At 38.0% G+C, this 17162-nt stretch overlaps 1 protein-coding gene across 1 annotated transcript in view; it reads left to right on the top strand.

Annotated features, from left to right (window-relative positions):
* Positions 1 to 3: 3 nt before the first annotated feature.
* Positions 4 to 17162, top strand: part of prex2 (phosphatidylinositol-3,4,5-trisphosphate-dependent Rac exchange factor 2) — a 169476-nt gene continuing 152317 nt past the window's right edge. Inside the window, exon 1 of the mRNA XM_051098445.1 lies at positions 4 to 341. Coding sequence (XP_050954402.1) covers positions 204 to 341 — 138 coding nt within the window. The 5' untranslated portion in view covers positions 4 to 203. The remainder of the gene's footprint in view (positions 342 to 17162) is intronic.

Below are 17162 nucleotides of genomic sequence, written 5' to 3'. Positions count from 1 at the left end.
ACTTTTCTCAGGCGTGTAGAGTAGTGCTGAAGTTTGATGCTGCTGCTCCTGAATGCAGCCGTTTCCTAGATTGTTTTTAAATTGCGTTTAATCGTTCTGGTGAATTTATCCGCTGCTTTTCCATCATGTTTCAAACCTCCAGCCGGCGTCAGTTCGTTTAAACTTCTCCTCTTGCAACTTTGAAGACTCTTAAGACCATCGAAATGACTGAGGAGAGCAAAGCCGAACACAGAGCCGAAAGTGGGAAAGATTTAGAGAAACAGCTCCGTTTGCGAGTTTGTGTTTTGAACGAACTTCTGAAGACCGAACGGGATTATGTAGGGACGCTGGAGTTTCTCTCGGTAAGTGCGACTTGCGTAATTGTTTCATTGGACAATTTGGTGTTTTTTTAGTCTAGGTGGATCAGGAAGCATTGCCCATTCAAACGGCTGGCAGCGTGACAAAGAACGCTCCGGTTATTATCAAATAAACTTAGGCTACTGTAAACGCGCACATCATCTTTGAATTCCTCTAAGCGTTCGCTAGAGTTTAGAACGCTGCGATAGAACAGTCAGCAGTTCTTGCTGAACGGTGGAATGAAAGTGTACACTTGTAGTAGACATCTGATTTAATTGTAATGGAATCAAGCGTGTGTATTCTATCGGGTAGCAGTTTGCTAAACGCCAGTTATCTAAAAGACGTTTAAAAAAACCTTTTGTGATATTTAAACTAGAAAGCGTTCGAACGGCGTACTGTTGCTATGGTTACTCTAACGGTTTAGCGATTTTTGGCGCAATTTAAAGTTGCTTTCATCGCTGTTGAAACATTTAAAACCCGTGTTAAACACATCCCTGGTGAAAAAAACAGTCCTTGACCAGCAGCAAAGGACCAGCTTAAACCAGCTAAGGACCAGCATAAACCAGTAAAGGACCAGCTTAAACCAGCATCAAAACCTACCTAACCAGCATTCCAGCATCAAAACATACCTACCAGCATATGCTGTTTTTTTCACCAGGGGTGAATGCTTACTTGCAAAAATATGTACTTTGAAGTTATTAATTTGGACCAGTGTTCCAATTTTCCCTCAGAGATAATTCGCATCTTGAATGGGCGCATTCATATTTTGTTGTCACGTCCTTCGCTTGCGGACATGACCTGCACTGGACGCATCTATTTAGTATGCTTTGAGCAAATGAGCAGCATCAGAGGTCTTGTGGTGAACCTCAAAACCCAGACCGTGCCATGCCTGTCAATCCTGCTGATCGCTTTGGTTTGTTGCTCTATCTAAGAAGAAAAAGGACAAGAGCAATTTGTCTCAATTTAATGTGTGCTGCTTGTTTTTTTTTTTAACATTGGAGCGCTTCTCCAGTTCCCGTTGACCCTATGAACGCAGTTAATGTTTGGGATCACAGAGGAAAAAGTTCATTGCTCAGAGGTTTTACAGCTCAGGAGACTAACGGTATCGGTTTCGCCTCACAAAATGAGACGCAAATGTTGACATACAGTAAGCGTATACTGTGGACATCACTGACTTCTCTGAGTTTTGATTGCAGGTGTCTTGGCAAGTCTGAGATATTGAGAACTCGTTCTAAAACTTGATCACAAGATTGCAGTCTTTTTCTCAGAAGAAACATCTCAGAAGTACAAGTCTCTATTGAGCGTTGAAACTTGCAGATGAAAAAGACAATAAAATTGAAAGATTTGATCTTAAACAGAAAAGTGATTTAAACATTATGCAATCTCCATACTGGGTGTCTCTAGCAGGGACGCATGCATCTGTCCATGATTTGTTCTGGCTCAGTGAGCAGAATAGGTAAATGCTTTTGAGTCTGAGCCAAGAACTGAGGCAAAGCAGGTGGACTGAAAGTGAAAACCTCAGACTGGCACACTGTACCAACTAATATAATTTCTGCCTCTGCTGGAAGAACGAAATACTGTTCGCCTTTGGTCCGACAGGGGAATTGAAGACTGGAAGGAAAGGAAATCATTATTATTTTTTTTTTGTTTGTGTAATGCATCATTTTTTTCAGGCATATGAGCAAAAGATGATTTAAATAAGGAAATTAGTGACTAATCACTTATTTGTGTTTAAAGTTTGAAGCGAAGAGAGCAAAGAGAGCATGAAATTGAGTTTTATAAAGTCTGAAATGATTTAAGTCTAAATGAAACATCATTGTGATTGATATGTAGCGATGACCCATGTTTCCCGCTCTTCACGCGTATTCACAAGCTCACATTCCCCATCTGGAGACATTGTCACATGTGGTTTTCAAATTTATTCGAACAAACGGAAATCACTCTATTTAGACCGTTTTGATTCAGTTAAATAAAACATTAGCCTGTGGAGATCTTATTTGCGAGACCTTCAGCATTATGACTATTTTATAAACCAGGCCAGATTATTCTGACCACATGTGGATGTAGTCACTCATCTGTCAATCATCCATTGTGCTAAAAGAAGAGTTTTGTCATCGTGTCCAGTATTTTCAGTGAGTGAAATTCATTTGGAAAAGAGTTTAATGAAACTATGCTCTGAGACTTGCTGCCATGTTATAATTGGCTAGTTTTTGAGCCCATTTGCAACCTCAGACACTTCGATTTTAACAGAACCGGTTTACTTAGATTATTCCCAATTGGTTTGCTGTTCCAGCCAAACATTTCAGTTTGTTTTAGTGCCAGCAATAAACATGATTGCACAACTTGATCTCATGATGAAAACGTACCTGTGGGAACTTTTTCGTGGGATGCGAAATGCGTACCAATAAGAACATATCACAGCATTTCCAACAGAAATGTCCACTGAATGGCGCTAAAACAGTGTTTAGTTTTTTTTTTTTCCCTGAACAAATGAACATACATACGCTACGTTTTTTGTGACGTTGGTTTTGTATGTGTCACCGCAGTTCTGACTTGAAATGTCCTTTGAGTGGTGCTATAACTCTAATACTCCATGACGTTTTAAAATAACGTACCATTTGCACTACACCTAAACATCTCTAATTTTTCAGCTCTTTCATTGTGAGTCCTTTTTTTATGGGATTCATATCCAAGGATTCCGCATCCTAAGTCCAATTCATGATCTCATGACGAAAATGTACCCGTAGGAATGTTTTCGCGAGACGCAAAATAGGTACCAGTAAGTACATATCACTGCAGTTTCCAACAGAAATGTCCATTATATGAATATGACGTAAAAAATGCAGTCGCAAGCATGCCGTTTTAGCTTGTTTTTCAATCTCTAATCTTTCAGCTCTTTTATCGTGAGTCTTGTTTTTGACGGGATTCGTACCCAAGGATTCTGCATCCTAAGTAAAATTCCTGATCTCAGGAGAAAAAAACGTACCTGTGGGAACGTTTTCGCGAGAGGTGACATAGGTACCAATAAGTACATATCACTGCAGTTTCCAACAGAAATGTCCACTGAGTGGCGCTAAGAGACTGTTTGGTTTTGTTTCCCTGAAACAGATGAACATACATATGCTATGTTTTATGTGACGTTGGTTTTTACGTGTTACCGCAGTTCTGACTTGAAATGTCCGTTGAGTAGCTCTAATGCTCGGTGACGTTTTAAAATAACGTACCATCTGCACTACACTTAAACCCACTCAGTAGTATGAACAAAAGTGAATGTGAGGTAAAAACGCAATCGCAGGCATGTTGTTTTAGCTTGCTTTTTTCGAACTGTCATCTTTCAACTCTTTCATCGTGTGTCGTGTTTTAAACAGGATTTGTACCCAAGGATTCCGGATCCTAAGTCCAGTTTAGTGTGGCTAAGCTATTGAACAAGCTTGTTATGTCTGGTGTTGTGTCAATTTTTGACCCAGTGCCAAATTATTACCCCATTTAAATCGCTACAGGATTGCCTAATCCTAACCCCACATCTAACCCTAAACCTACCGATAATAGGGGGGTAGTAATCTGGCAGGGATCACCACCAGAAAGCGACACTGTGTATGAAAATGATCACAAGTGATCATTTACCGCCTCTAGTGTTCATTACTGTTGGAAACTGCAGTGATATGTACTTATCGGTACGTGTTTCGTGTCTTGCGAAAAAGATCCCGGAGGTACGTTTTCGTCATGAGATCAGGTAGTGATTTTTACATTCTTACAGAGGTGAAAAATACTTCTTTTGATGATAAAAGCTTGATGTTGTACCCCTGAGTGTGAGGTCAAGGAGGGAACTTTATCAATTCAAGTCACTGGGAAATATCACCCACATGCTCTCAAGGATCAAAGACTCCACGAGTGCCACTGCAGGTCTGTGACTGATCGCTTTCAACCGATCATCCTGTGGAGAAATGCCCACCAGAATTCCTCAATGTCTAGACCAAAAAAAAAGGCCAGTGTCAAAGGAAGCCTGTGCAGAATTGAAGTTAGATGATAACAACAAACCACGGTGGAGGACAATAGCTGTTGGGGGGTGGTGTTTCATGGCCCGGAGGGCCCAGAGGACCGGTGCCATGCTGAACAGAGGGCATTCTGTGTTTGTGAGAATTAGATGAAGGGGGTCGCTTCTAGACAATATGGCTCCCCAGTGGAACTGGCCTGAAGGTATTGCCAGGAGAGGGACTGTGACGTGAGAGCCCGGGCTGTTTGCCCTCTGTTGTAAAGTACATTTCCTGGTGGAGGAATTCCGGAGAGGTTAGAAGAAATTAGGAAACAATGGCGGATAAGTTGCCTTGTTTGAATCCAGGGGAGAGTTGGCTACATCGGATCAGTGGTTAGTTTGTTCTTGGAAAGAAATTGTTCCTGAAGGGTTAGTTCACCCAAAAGTGAAAATTCGGTATTAATTACTCACCCTCATGTCGTTCCAAACCTGTAAGAACGGAAAACAAACTAATATGTTTTTGATGAAATTCGAGAGCTTGAATGTGTCAGTTGCGTTGATGACTATCCAGGTCGGAAAGATCCTGGTTTTCATCAAAAATATCTTAATTTGTGTTTCAAAGATAAAGAAGGTCTCACGGGTAAGGGATCAACATGAGGGTGAGTAATTAATGACAAAATGTTTCATTTTTTTAGTGAACTGTCCTTTTAAAAGTTGCTGTCGAGTTGGTATTTAGTGTAAAATATCAGCTGCGCTAACTGACAGTTACTTGGCATGCTACGCAGTTGTGTCTGGAAATCAGATGAGCCAAGAACAGTGTCTGGCAATTCACATGAGATGGAGGAAGTCTCTTAAAAGATCTTTTCTGAGATATCCCTAGAATGGCTTACGTAACAGCTCGATATAGATCTGATAGTGGGAGGTTTCAGATAATCATGTTTATATTTGTTAACTGGAGGCTAAGAAAGATGATCCTCAATAAGAAGTGCCTCACTGAGCTCGTTTCTATGCTCTTTTACTGCATGTACCCTTGAGCTTATGATATAGGTCTCTCATGAGAAGTACAATTGACCAGCATGAGCATTTATCAGTACTTGTAGAGTGATTCCAATAGGAGTGAACAGGGGGGAAGCTTTTATGTCCTACTTCAGTAGAAAAACAGCTATGTTGCTGCATAATGTGTTCTCTGGAGTCTTAGCTTTGGATTAAGTGGTCCCTCTGCAGCGTTTTTCTTTCGCAATACCCTTCGGGTTTGGAGGAATTGACCACCCAATGTACTTTTTTAATGCTTAATAATAAAACTTCAAAAAGAGTTTTTGCACCACAAACTGTAATTACTTTTATTTTGCTTTTGGGGTAAACACAAGTCTTAAAAGTCCCTGTAGACATTTCTTGGTCTATTTAGAAATTTGTTTGAAGATGATGTGGTACAGTTTTCAAAGTTACTTGACAATGTAGGATTCCTGCTGTTTGACTCATTAGAACAAAAATAGCAGGGCCGTTTACCCCCAAACACAAATTTAACACAGGGCTGGCTTAAATAATTAAACCAATGCCTATCTGATTAGTCTTTTCCTGGTCTCAGAACTGAAAGTGCATGTGACCAAGTGTAAATGGACTGTGAAACACATTTGAGATGCAATCGATCACTCAGAAGGTGGTGTAAGATTATCTACATTATCTTTTCGTTTAGACTGAAAACCACTGGTTCTCATACGTTTTGATTCTTAATGTTAAAATCTGATGTTTGTATTAGAATGATGTTTTTTTGCTTTCTTGTTCTGTTTATTTATCGTCAGTCTGAGGCCTGTTGATTTGTTGGTGTCACATGACCAGCACTGATTGGTGGGGGTTATATCTTTTCCCAGCCAGGCAGTGAACCCTGCAACCCCGTCCCTTGGGGTCACAGTTCTCCATCCTCAACTTCTTCCTCTTTGTATCCTGGTTTATCCATCTGTTGCTCTGGAAACATAGGGGGTAGATCATCATGCCCTCTTCACCCAGTCTTCACAGGCAAACATATTTGCAAACAAAACCAGCATTAGTTAAACTTTTCTTTTTAGTTTTAGAATGTTTTGCTCTTAATATTTAGTTTTTTTTTTTTTTGTTTGAATCTTTGACTTTTGCTCTCAAAACGGTTGACTTTTAAAATGTTTTGATCTCAAAATTGTTTTGTTTTGACACTTGTTTGAGTCTCAAAACACTGTGCTCCTGAAACTTTGTTTGACACTTCTGTCTGAGTCTCAAAACTTTTTGCTCTTTGAAAATGTGTTTTGCTTGTGCGTTGCAAACACATAAAAGGCTTTTACTTGAGAAGGGTTTTGAAACAATTTCAAAAGTATGCTTGCAAGTCAATTTTTGTAAAAAACAAAACAAAAACAGAACTCAAAGGGTGGGGTCAGCAATCACTGATGAACGATGGGTCGGTTTCCACTAGAATGGCAGCACTTGTTCCTTCCAACTGTGTGAGTTATTAAGGTGGCAAAAAGATAAGGGATATAAGAGGATAAAAATATTTAATCCTTATTTAAGACATTAAGTAGGCTTTTGGAACTCATCCAAAATAAAAGTAACTGTTTGTGTCTATTTTGGATCCACATTAAAAGCACAAAAAATGACTCCAAACTGGGGCTGTTACGATATCAGATATTTCACTACACAAATATTGTGGCCTCAAAAATTCAGGATAACGATATATTGTGATATTCATCTACCTTATTCCTTTTCGCGGAAGTAAGCCTATGAGTGAGATTTCCAGTTCATTAGCTGCTATAGGGAAATAACGAGAAGAGTAACAACATGCAGTAAACTGTAAAACTATTTGCACTACAAACCAGTGTGTTCATAATTAAGATATTAAATTAAAATAGCAAAACAAGCTGTTTTGTACAGCAAAAAATAGCTGGACATGGATGAGACAGGAAGTCAGACCCAAATGGCCACTCCCGTTCTTACAGCAAAAATAAAGTGGATAGAAATCTTAAAAAATAGAAATGATAATAGTAAATAAATCATTCTATCAGTCAAATTAATATTTTATTTATTTATTTATTTATTTATTTTGACCAATGAATCAAACATAGACTGAAAAAAGTTGGATGACGCAACTTCTCTCTTTTCAATTGAGGAAAAGTGAAGCCGCCAATAGGGCGCTGACATACTGCGCTGTTTTGGGACCAGAGTCTGCGCAGTAGAGAACTCGGTACCCAAGTCTACGTGCTAGAGACTTGTGTTAAAATAAGGTAAATACAACCCCAGTCTCTTCCTGAAGATCTCGAAAAAGTCAGTTGGCACCTCAGTTCACTCAGAGAATCTGTCAATCGCAGCTGTCAATCATGACGTCACGCTCCCATTTTTATAGCATCACGTAACCAAAACCGAAGTTTTTTAAAAAACGAACACTTGAACTTACATCAGCATAATAAAGTTTGAAGTGAAATTTCATTATTTAGTTTGCCTCATCAAGTCCCATTAGATTACATGGAGAGGGCGGGGTTTATGACCTGTACTGGGACTAGCCACCTGGGGGCGATCGAAACATTTTGGCTTTACTTTTCAAGACAATTTATGAGAATAACTACATATTTTTAATCCAGACTTGCTTTATAGTGTTGTTCGAGTGTTTGAAATAATTTCCTTCAATGAACTGATTCTTATTTTATAGTATTCTATACAGTGATAAAGTCTATGTTGATTATCATTGCAATATAAATATACATTATCCATTTGAAAATACCCGAGATGGCTTGAAGAACACAGATAAACCATATACTTTTATAATCGTGTGCTGGTTCTTATGTTTTGTCATCCAAAACATTTCTTTCTGTGATTTATTTATTTTAAAAGCATCCTTTTATACAGGATGCCTTTGTACATATAAGGGATTTCCTCAGGGTTGCCAGGTTGTCACAATAAAACCTGCCCAATTCCTATTCAAAACTAGTCCAAAAGTACCCCATTTGTGTTTTGAAGTGGGACCACCATTAAAAATCACATTCTAGGGTTAAAGTACCAGGTTTTTGGCGGGGTTCCCCTCGTAAAATTAGCATTCCAGGGGCTAAATATCCTAATTTCCTGGCAAGTCTTTTGATTTATTACTCCTACAAGTCCCCCTTGCGAACTTTCTGCACGAGGGCACCCTCTGGTGTTGAGTATGAATGAAACAAATCACACGTGAGAGTTTAACGCTCCATAATGGCGCTGGTGTTGAATTATTATGTGTTATATTATGGAATGTGTACTATTCATATTCATAAATCAAATGATGTGGATTTTAAAATAACAGAAATCTTTCATAGATTTTCTACTACATATTTTAGTAAGAGATATAATTTATGTTATATTAAGCCATATTAAGTATAAGTATTAATAACCAGGGATCCCTTTAAATATCACAAATATTGTCAATACCGGTATATCGTGACACCCCTACTCCATACATGTTGGGTTTGAAGCCCTGGAAGTATAAAAAGAAAATAATTGGAGTGCAGACATGGTTGACTCAACTATCACTATCGCCTTTGCCCTTTGTCAGCCAATCAGAAGCTAGCATTGCTTTCTTTCACACTTTAACACGCTTTCTGTCCGTCTCTTGCCAATCTTTACAGCCTTCACCTCCTGCATATGTTCCATCCATTACGTCCCAATACTTTGTTTACTTGAAGTTGCGTTTTCCCCTTGCTACATGGAAGATCATTAAGATTCCAATCTTACTAATGAGTTTGGCTTTCTTTTTCCACTGTAAGGTCATAGGAGTTCTCATGCACCACAGACAGACGTTTTAACCAGCTTCCTTTATCTTATCCTGAGCCGTTTTTAAGCAGTATGCTTAACTAGCTCCCCGAGGCTCAGGGCAGGTCGCCTCATTCCAAATGCACAGCGTGAGCGCAAAATGTGTCAGCCATTTTTCTATTCTAGTGACAGTCCAATTCATGGAAGAGAACAGAGTCTTTTTGTGCCCCTGAGGGAATTTAGAGGTGAGGTTCAGCATTCCGTCTGAATTTACATGATGGTGCCTAAGAACAAGGAAGTTGTCGCTGGTGGGGAGGAATTGTGACCTTCCTGCTGTTTGGGTCTTGAGGTTGTTTGTTTCCGTGATTAAGCTGGAAGCATCTAATCACCTGTGAAAGCTCTCCATCATTTGGTTGCAGTTAAATCTACATCAGTCGAGGTGATTTTGATTATGGCCCTTTGGGATTTGGTCTTGTTGTCTCGCATTGTTTTGCTTTCGGGAAGCAATTGGTTTAGTCCCCCCGGGACCACCACAGTAACAAAATGAATATAAAGTGAACTTCATACATGTTTCACAATGAGCTTTTGAAAGTGTTTTACACTTGCGCCCGTCCGTGTCCCGTTACGTTGGTGTGCAGTCTTGTGTGTCATGTTTGTGAGTGCACAGGGGGCTACCAGGGGCTCTGGCCGGTGAGTTCCTTCAGCTTTTGTGTCAGCGTGAGCAGGATTTCCTTCCTTCCTGCCCCTCCTCTCCTTTTACATTGTGCTCTGCTTCCCCTGCACATAGAGCTGGCTGCGGAGGCACACGGGCCGCTCCACACGACTAGAGTCTATGCCAGGGCATCTGTCTCAGATCAGGCTCTGGAAGACAGCAACTGAATAAGAAACTATTTGTCAGATGTTTTCTGGTAATTTTTTGGAAAAAAGCATGGGTCATCGTGACCTTTCGGGGTGATATTTTGTCTCCTATGAGTTTTTAATGTGGGCTGTTAGTTAGGAGATGAATTAGGCATTTATGCTTGGCCAGTTGGCCTTTCAATTGAGCATGTGTGGGCAAGTGTCAGCATCCATTGGGTATCCATGGACATGTGACACAGCAACCCACAGTGTTGCAGTTGCAGCAACATGAATAACCTCTGCCAAGCACCATCATATCAAAATGGACCCTATTTAGTTTCTTAAAGGTATAGTTTACCCAAAAATAAAAATTTTGTCATTAACTGCTCACCTTCATGTGGTTCCAAACCCGTAAGACCTTCGTTCATCTTCATCCAACAATGACTTTGTGATTTTGAGACCCATTTTTTCACACTGAGGGACTCATATGCAACTATTACGGAAGGTTCAAATGCTCATTGATGCTCCAGAAGGAAAAACGATGCATTAAGAGCCGGGGGTGAAAACTTTTGAACAGAATGAAGATGTGGACATTTTCTTATTTTGCCTAAATATCAGAAGCTACTAGAAGACAAAATAAGTTAAATTTACCCAGATCTTCAAATTCAAAAAGTTTTCACCCCCCGGCTCTTGATGCAATGCATTGTTTCTTTCTGAAGCGTCAGCGTTTTAACTTTCTGTAATAGTTGCATATGAGTCCCCCAGTTGTCCTCAGTGTCAAAAGATGGATCTCAAAATTGTACAGTCATTGTTGGAAAGGGTTCAAATACACAAAAATGTGAAAAACCAAAGAATTTATGGGCCCTAAAGGATTTTTCTGAAGAATAGCAGACAGTTTAACTGCTCAGGACAAACAAGGGACTCATGAACAACTATCACTAAACAAAAAATCACAGCTGTGGATCATTCAAGTAACAACACAATATTAAGAATCAAGCCTAAACTTTTGAACAGGGTCATTTTTTTTTTATTCAACTATTTTTTACTTTTGTGAAAAAAAAAAATAGCATGCATTGTGTATGATCCCTCTAATTTTGATAAAATAATTAACATTTTGCAGATTCTGCAAGGTGTATGTAAACTTCTGACCTCAACTGTAATTGTTGGATATTAGAAGATATTTACATTAATGTAGTGGCAGCCCAATTGACAACCAGTCTAAATCCTTCACAGCCTTCTCAGTTCTTGGAACTTCTTAAAATGTCTGGACAAAACCAAGTACAAAACAGGAAAATCTGATGTAAGGTGTGTATGCAAGTACAAGGTAGTGTGGAAATTGAGGGGCCAGAAACAGTGAGCTGGCGGAAGTGTTGAACGAACCGACCGGCCGGTATAACTCAAGTCTGTCCTTGGTGTCCTTTGTTATTTTGCTTTGTTGTTGTGGCAACAGTTCACAGTCATTGTGTGAAAGCTGACATAGTGTGTAGTACAGTGACTGAGCTCCACAATATCCTGTATAGCATATCAAAGTGTTTCCTCCATGAGGTGCCTCTTTACACTTCTGGTGTTAGCAGACAGCTGCTGAATGGCAAGTCAATATTAAAGATATAAAAGCAAAGCAATGAAGTTGCATCCTTCCTTGCGGTTATCATATAAAAGACATACATAAGTTAAACCCTGCTCTGTGATTTTATCGCTGGAGGTCGCCAGGTTGCCATACTGCCGGTTGCTCATAACCGTTCCGACTGCTGACGTTATTGGTGGGCTGCGTGACTGTCCATAGCTTTTGAAAATCCTAGCACAAATAAGGTGTACTGTCTGTAAAAAAAAAAAATGTAATTTGATTTTAACAAGGACTCTGCAGGTTTACGTTTAGGCTGCCAAGACAGTAATATGTCTTGAGATGCACAATTTGTTATTTACAGAATAGCCAAGACCGCCTACTTACTTGTTGCTCACATTCAGAATTCTGTCTGGATGAAATGTCCGGCAAAACCACAATGAATTTGAGCCATGTTTCTGTGACGCACTTTGTGTGTTTGTATTCTCCTGCTTTCTGAGTCATCACTGGTAATTTGATCATTTTATTAGTCAGAGACCTTCATTTTAAGTCCGTCATCATGACATAGCAGTTAGGCAGGTATCTGTTCTTTTTCCTTCAGCATCTGTGTGGATGAAGACATCAGGTGTAACAGCTGGTGTTTTGTTTAGCATATTGCAAATTGTGCCTCACGTTTACAATCCGTTGTTGAGAGAAATATGCTAAATGCCAGCCATTTCTAAATGTAATGTCTGCTGATGATGATAGTGTTTTAAGAAAAACTGTAGTTTAATATTTTCAATATTGACTGGTCATTTAGGTTTGAGAGTCAGAAAGCTCTGGGATTTCATCAAAAATATCTTAATTTGTGTTCTGAAGATAAATAAAGGTCTTATGGGTTTGGAACGACATGAAGGTGAGTAATTAATGACAGAATTTTCATTTTTGGGTAAACTATCCCTATTCAAATTGAACTGATGATGGGAATACCAAGGTTATACCAATTGCACATTCTTTGAAATGTGCTAATATTTTTGCTTCTTGAGCACAATTTCTAAGCTCTGCATGTTTAAAATCATGTTTTATTTTGAGGATATTGTACTTTTTCAGTCCTGGCTGCAGTGCTTCTTTATCTCTGATTTGTTATTCAATCCACAAATAATCAACAGTCCAGCCCAGGAGACAAATTGAGCGAGCAGTGTTTCATCGTACGGGTCAGTTAAAGGCTACCGCCTGGGAGCGGGAAACAGCAAGTACGGCTTTTAAAGCTAAGCCCCAATTCGTATTCACTGACAGACTCCATGCTGCCTTCCAAAATCTGATTCACCTCAAACCTTTGCAGTGTTGTCCTTTGTGGCTCCACTGTGATCGGCGACAGACCGCTGGTGCCATCTTCCCTGTCTCTTGTGCTGTGCTAACTAGTCCCGGCCTCCAGCGGAGTGACTGGCATGCTGAAGGGGTTAGCGAGGGCCACTGTTCATTCATACACAAAGATGGCATTGATCCCAGAGCACTTGGAGGGGGCACTTTTGGCCGGCCCTTTTCATTGACATTCAAGCTGTCTTTAGGGATTTCCAAAAGGAAAAGACAAAGTTGTTTTCTCTCTTTCCCTCCGTCCAATTGCGACCCAGTCTGAGGTTCCAAGATCCCCAATCGCATCAGATTCAGTAAAAATTGGCTTTATTGAATAACCCAAGACCGAATTCGAATCAATAGCACAGTCGTGTGTGCCACGCATGCTGACTGAGCTTAAAGCGTGCAGCTTAAAATTCAGCTTAGTCACCACGGGCATTCAAATGTCAGTCTGTAATGGGATTTTGACCCCTTGATGCATAACAATTAGCTTTGAAATGCACTCGCAGTAACACTGAATTGGCTATTATGAATATAATAATAGCAGACTTTGAAATGCTATTACACTGTACATTTGATTGCCATTGAGACACTTGGACAATTGGTCATGGGAGCTGAAACGACACAGTCATGGCTCTCAAACCATTTGTCCTCATATCTCATGAGTTGTAGTCGGATTAAAAAGGTTTTCACAAATAGAAGTAAAAAAGAGCTAAAAGAATAATTCTTGGCTATTTTTGTTCTGGTTTAGGCGGAGAACCAGCATAGCTGTGCTGTTCATCTGCAAAATTCGCTGGATAATGAATCTAGAATTGATGTTTAGCTGGTTAAGCTAGTTAAGAAACCAGGCTTGGTTAGCCTAACGGATAGATTTTTCAATTAATAACATTCTTCATTTAAACAGTGCTGATAATGATTCTTAAAATCCCAAGATCAGTATTTTTCTCTCATGTTTTTTAAGCAGTTGTGTGTACTTTTTTTAGCAACTCCTGTATTTATGAATGTCGGTTTGGGATCTGTATTGTATTGTGTAGTCTGTTTCACGAACAAATGACTCTTATGAACAGATTTTTACTGAATTGAGAACACACCGCATGACTAGTGTAGCCAATTAATAAACAAATGACTCTCACAAACTGTTTTTTTAGAGGTTTAACATAGAGCATGACCAGTGTATTCTGATTTGTAAACAGATGACTCTTAGGAACTGGTTCTTTTTAGTGGCTTAAAAACATTGAGCATGACCAGTGTACTCTGATTCATAAACGAATGCTTACTGCAGTTAGTCTGACTTATTTTGAGCCAAATCAAGTGACAATAAGTCAGGCTAACTGAAATAAGCCTGGCTTATTTGGTAAACTTGTTTTTTATTTTTAGTTGATCTAAACATGCAACGTGATCATTTTATTCTGATTCAAAAACTAATGACTCTTATGAACTGTTTTTTTTTAGTGGCTTAAAAACATAGAGAGCGTGACCAGTGTAATCTGATTCGTAAAACAAATGACGCTTATGAATCAGTTCTTTTTAGTTAATCTGAACATGCAGTGTGATCAGTGGATTCTGATTCACAAACAAATGACTCTTATGAACTAGTTCTTTTTAGTTAATCAAAATAAGCAGTGTGATCACTGTATTCTGATTCACAAACAATTGAGTCTTATGAACTGATTCTTTTTAGTGGCTTAAAAAACAGAGCGTGACCAGTGTAATCTGATTCGTAAAACAAATGACTCTTATGAATCAGTTCTTTTTAGTTAAACTGAACATGCAGTGTGATCAGAGGATTCTGATTCACAAACAAATGACTCTTATGAACTGGTTCTTTTTAGTTAATCAAAATATGCAGTGTGATCACTGTATTCTGATTCACAAACAAATGAGTCTTATGAACTGATTCTTTTTAGTGGCTTAAAAACAGAGCGTGACCAGTGTGGTCTGATTTGTAAAACAAATGACTCTTATGAATCAGTTCTTTTTAGTTCATATAAACATGCAGCATGATCATTTTATTCAGATTCAAAAACTAATGACTCTTATGAACTGGTTCTTTTTAGTGGCTTAAAAACATAGGGAGTGTGACCAGTGTAGTCTGATTCGTAAAACAAATGGCTCTTATGAATCAGTTCGTTTTAGTTAATCTAAAAATGCAGTGTGATCACTGTATTCTGATTCACAAACAAATCGAATGTAATGTAATTCGATTTAGCTTTATTAAAAACACGTTGATTCTCTTTGTTGGAATTGATTCCAAACTTTGAATTTGAAATTGATTCTAAACTTTGAAATGACCAGTGTAATCTGATTAAAAAACAAATGACTCTTATGAACCGTTTTTTTTTTTTTTTTAGTGGCTCAAAGACAAGAGCGTGATCAGTGTAGTCTGATTCACAAATAAATGACTTTTTATGAACCGGTTCTAATCATAAACATACATTGCGACTAGTGTAATTTGATTCTTGAACAAAAGAATCCTATAAACTGGTTATTTTTAGTTAATCAGAAACATACAGTGACCAGCTGAGTTTGATTTATAAGTAAACAACTCCTCTGAAATTGTTTTTAATTAATCAAAACCATACAGTGTGACCAATATATTCTGACTCATGAACATACTGTATGACTTTAATGAACTATTTCTTTTTAGTAATCAAAAACGAATAGCATGATCTGTGTTGTCTGATTCACAAACAATGACTTCTACAGTATGAACTGATTCTTTTTAGTTAATCAGAAACATACAGCATAACCAGTGTATCCAATGTAGCTTTATTAGACTGAAAAGGTTATTTTAAAAAGTTGATTCTCTTTGATGGAACTGATTCCAAACTTTAAATTTGAAATTTATTCCAAACTTTGAAATGACCAGTGTAGTCTGATTCATTATCAAACGACTCTTATGAACCAGTTCTTTTTAGTTAATCTAAATATGCAGCATGATCAGTGAATTCTGATTCACAAACTAATGACTCTTATGAACTGGTTCTTTTTAGTGGCTCAAAAACATAAGAGCGTAATCAGTGTAGTCTGATACACAAATAAATGACTTTTTATGAACCGGTTCTAATCATAAACATACATTGTGACTAGTGTAATTTGATTCTTAAACAAAAGACTTCTATAAACTGGTTATTTTTAGTTAATCATAAATATACAGTGTGACCAGTTGAGTCTGATTTATAAACAAACAACTCTTATGAACTTATTTTTAATTAATCAAAACCATACAGTGTGACCGAAGCAGTCTGATTCACAAACAAATGGCTCTTATGACTATTTTTAGTTTATCAAAAACATACAGTGTGACCAATATATTCTGATTCGTGAACATAATGTATGACTTTAATGAACTATATCTTTTTAGTAATCAAAAACGTATAGCATGATCTGTGTTGTCTGATTCACAGTGACTTCTATGAACTGATTCTTTTTAGTTACTCAAAAACATACAGCATGACCAGTGTAATCCGATTGAACTTTATTGAACTGAAACGGTTATTAAAAACAAGTTGATTCTCTTTGATGGAATCGATTCCAAACTTTGAATTTGCATTTAATTCCAAACTTTGAAATGACCAGTGTAGTCTGATTCATAAACAAATGACTCTTATGAACTGGTTCTTTTTAGCAGCTCAAAAATATAAGAGCGTAATCAGTATAGTCTGATTCACAGATAAATGACTTTTTATGAACCGGTTTTAATCATAAACATACAGTGTGACTAGTGTAATTTGATTCTTGAACAAAAGACTCCTATAAACTGGTTATTTGTAGTTAATCAGAAACATGCAGTGTGACCAGTTGAGTCTGATTTATAAACAAACTCTTATGAACTTCTTTTTAATTAATCAAAACCATACAGTGTGACCGAAGCAGTCTGAATCACAAACAAATGGCTCTTATGACTACTTTTAGTTTATCAAAAACACAGTGTGACCAATATATTCTGATTCGTGAACATACTGTACGACTTTAATGAACTTTCTTTTTCGTAATCAAAAACGAAGAGCATGATTGATGTTGTCTGTTTCACAAACAATGACTTTTATGGACTGATTCTTTTTAGTTCAAAACCAAAAACATACAGCATGACCAGTGTAATCCGATTTAGCTTTATTGAACTGAAAAGGTTATTAAAAACAAGTGGATTCTCTTTGATGGAATCAATTTCAAAACTTTGAAATTGATTCAATTTGATTTGAAATTGAACGATTTGGAATCAATCCTTTTTGGAATCTGTTACCAGCCATAATCAATACCCAGTCTCAAGCTGAAGACCAGCATCCAAAAACCAAAAGTATGCAAGTTCCCTCTGCAGGGTGTACTGCTTTATGCTGTCTGACTGTCCGAGGTTGAATATGCAGGTGGGCGTTTGTGGAAGAAAGCATATAT

The sequence above is a fragment of the Labeo rohita genome, chromosome 24 (genome assembly GCF_022985175.1).
Source record: "Labeo rohita strain BAU-BD-2019 chromosome 24, IGBB_LRoh.1.0, whole genome shotgun sequence".
Lineage (NCBI taxonomy): Eukaryota > Metazoa > Chordata > Actinopteri > Cypriniformes > Cyprinidae > Labeo > Labeo rohita.
The sequence above is the reverse complement of the archived record's forward strand: the minus strand, read 5'-3'. Positions and strand labels throughout refer to the sequence as shown.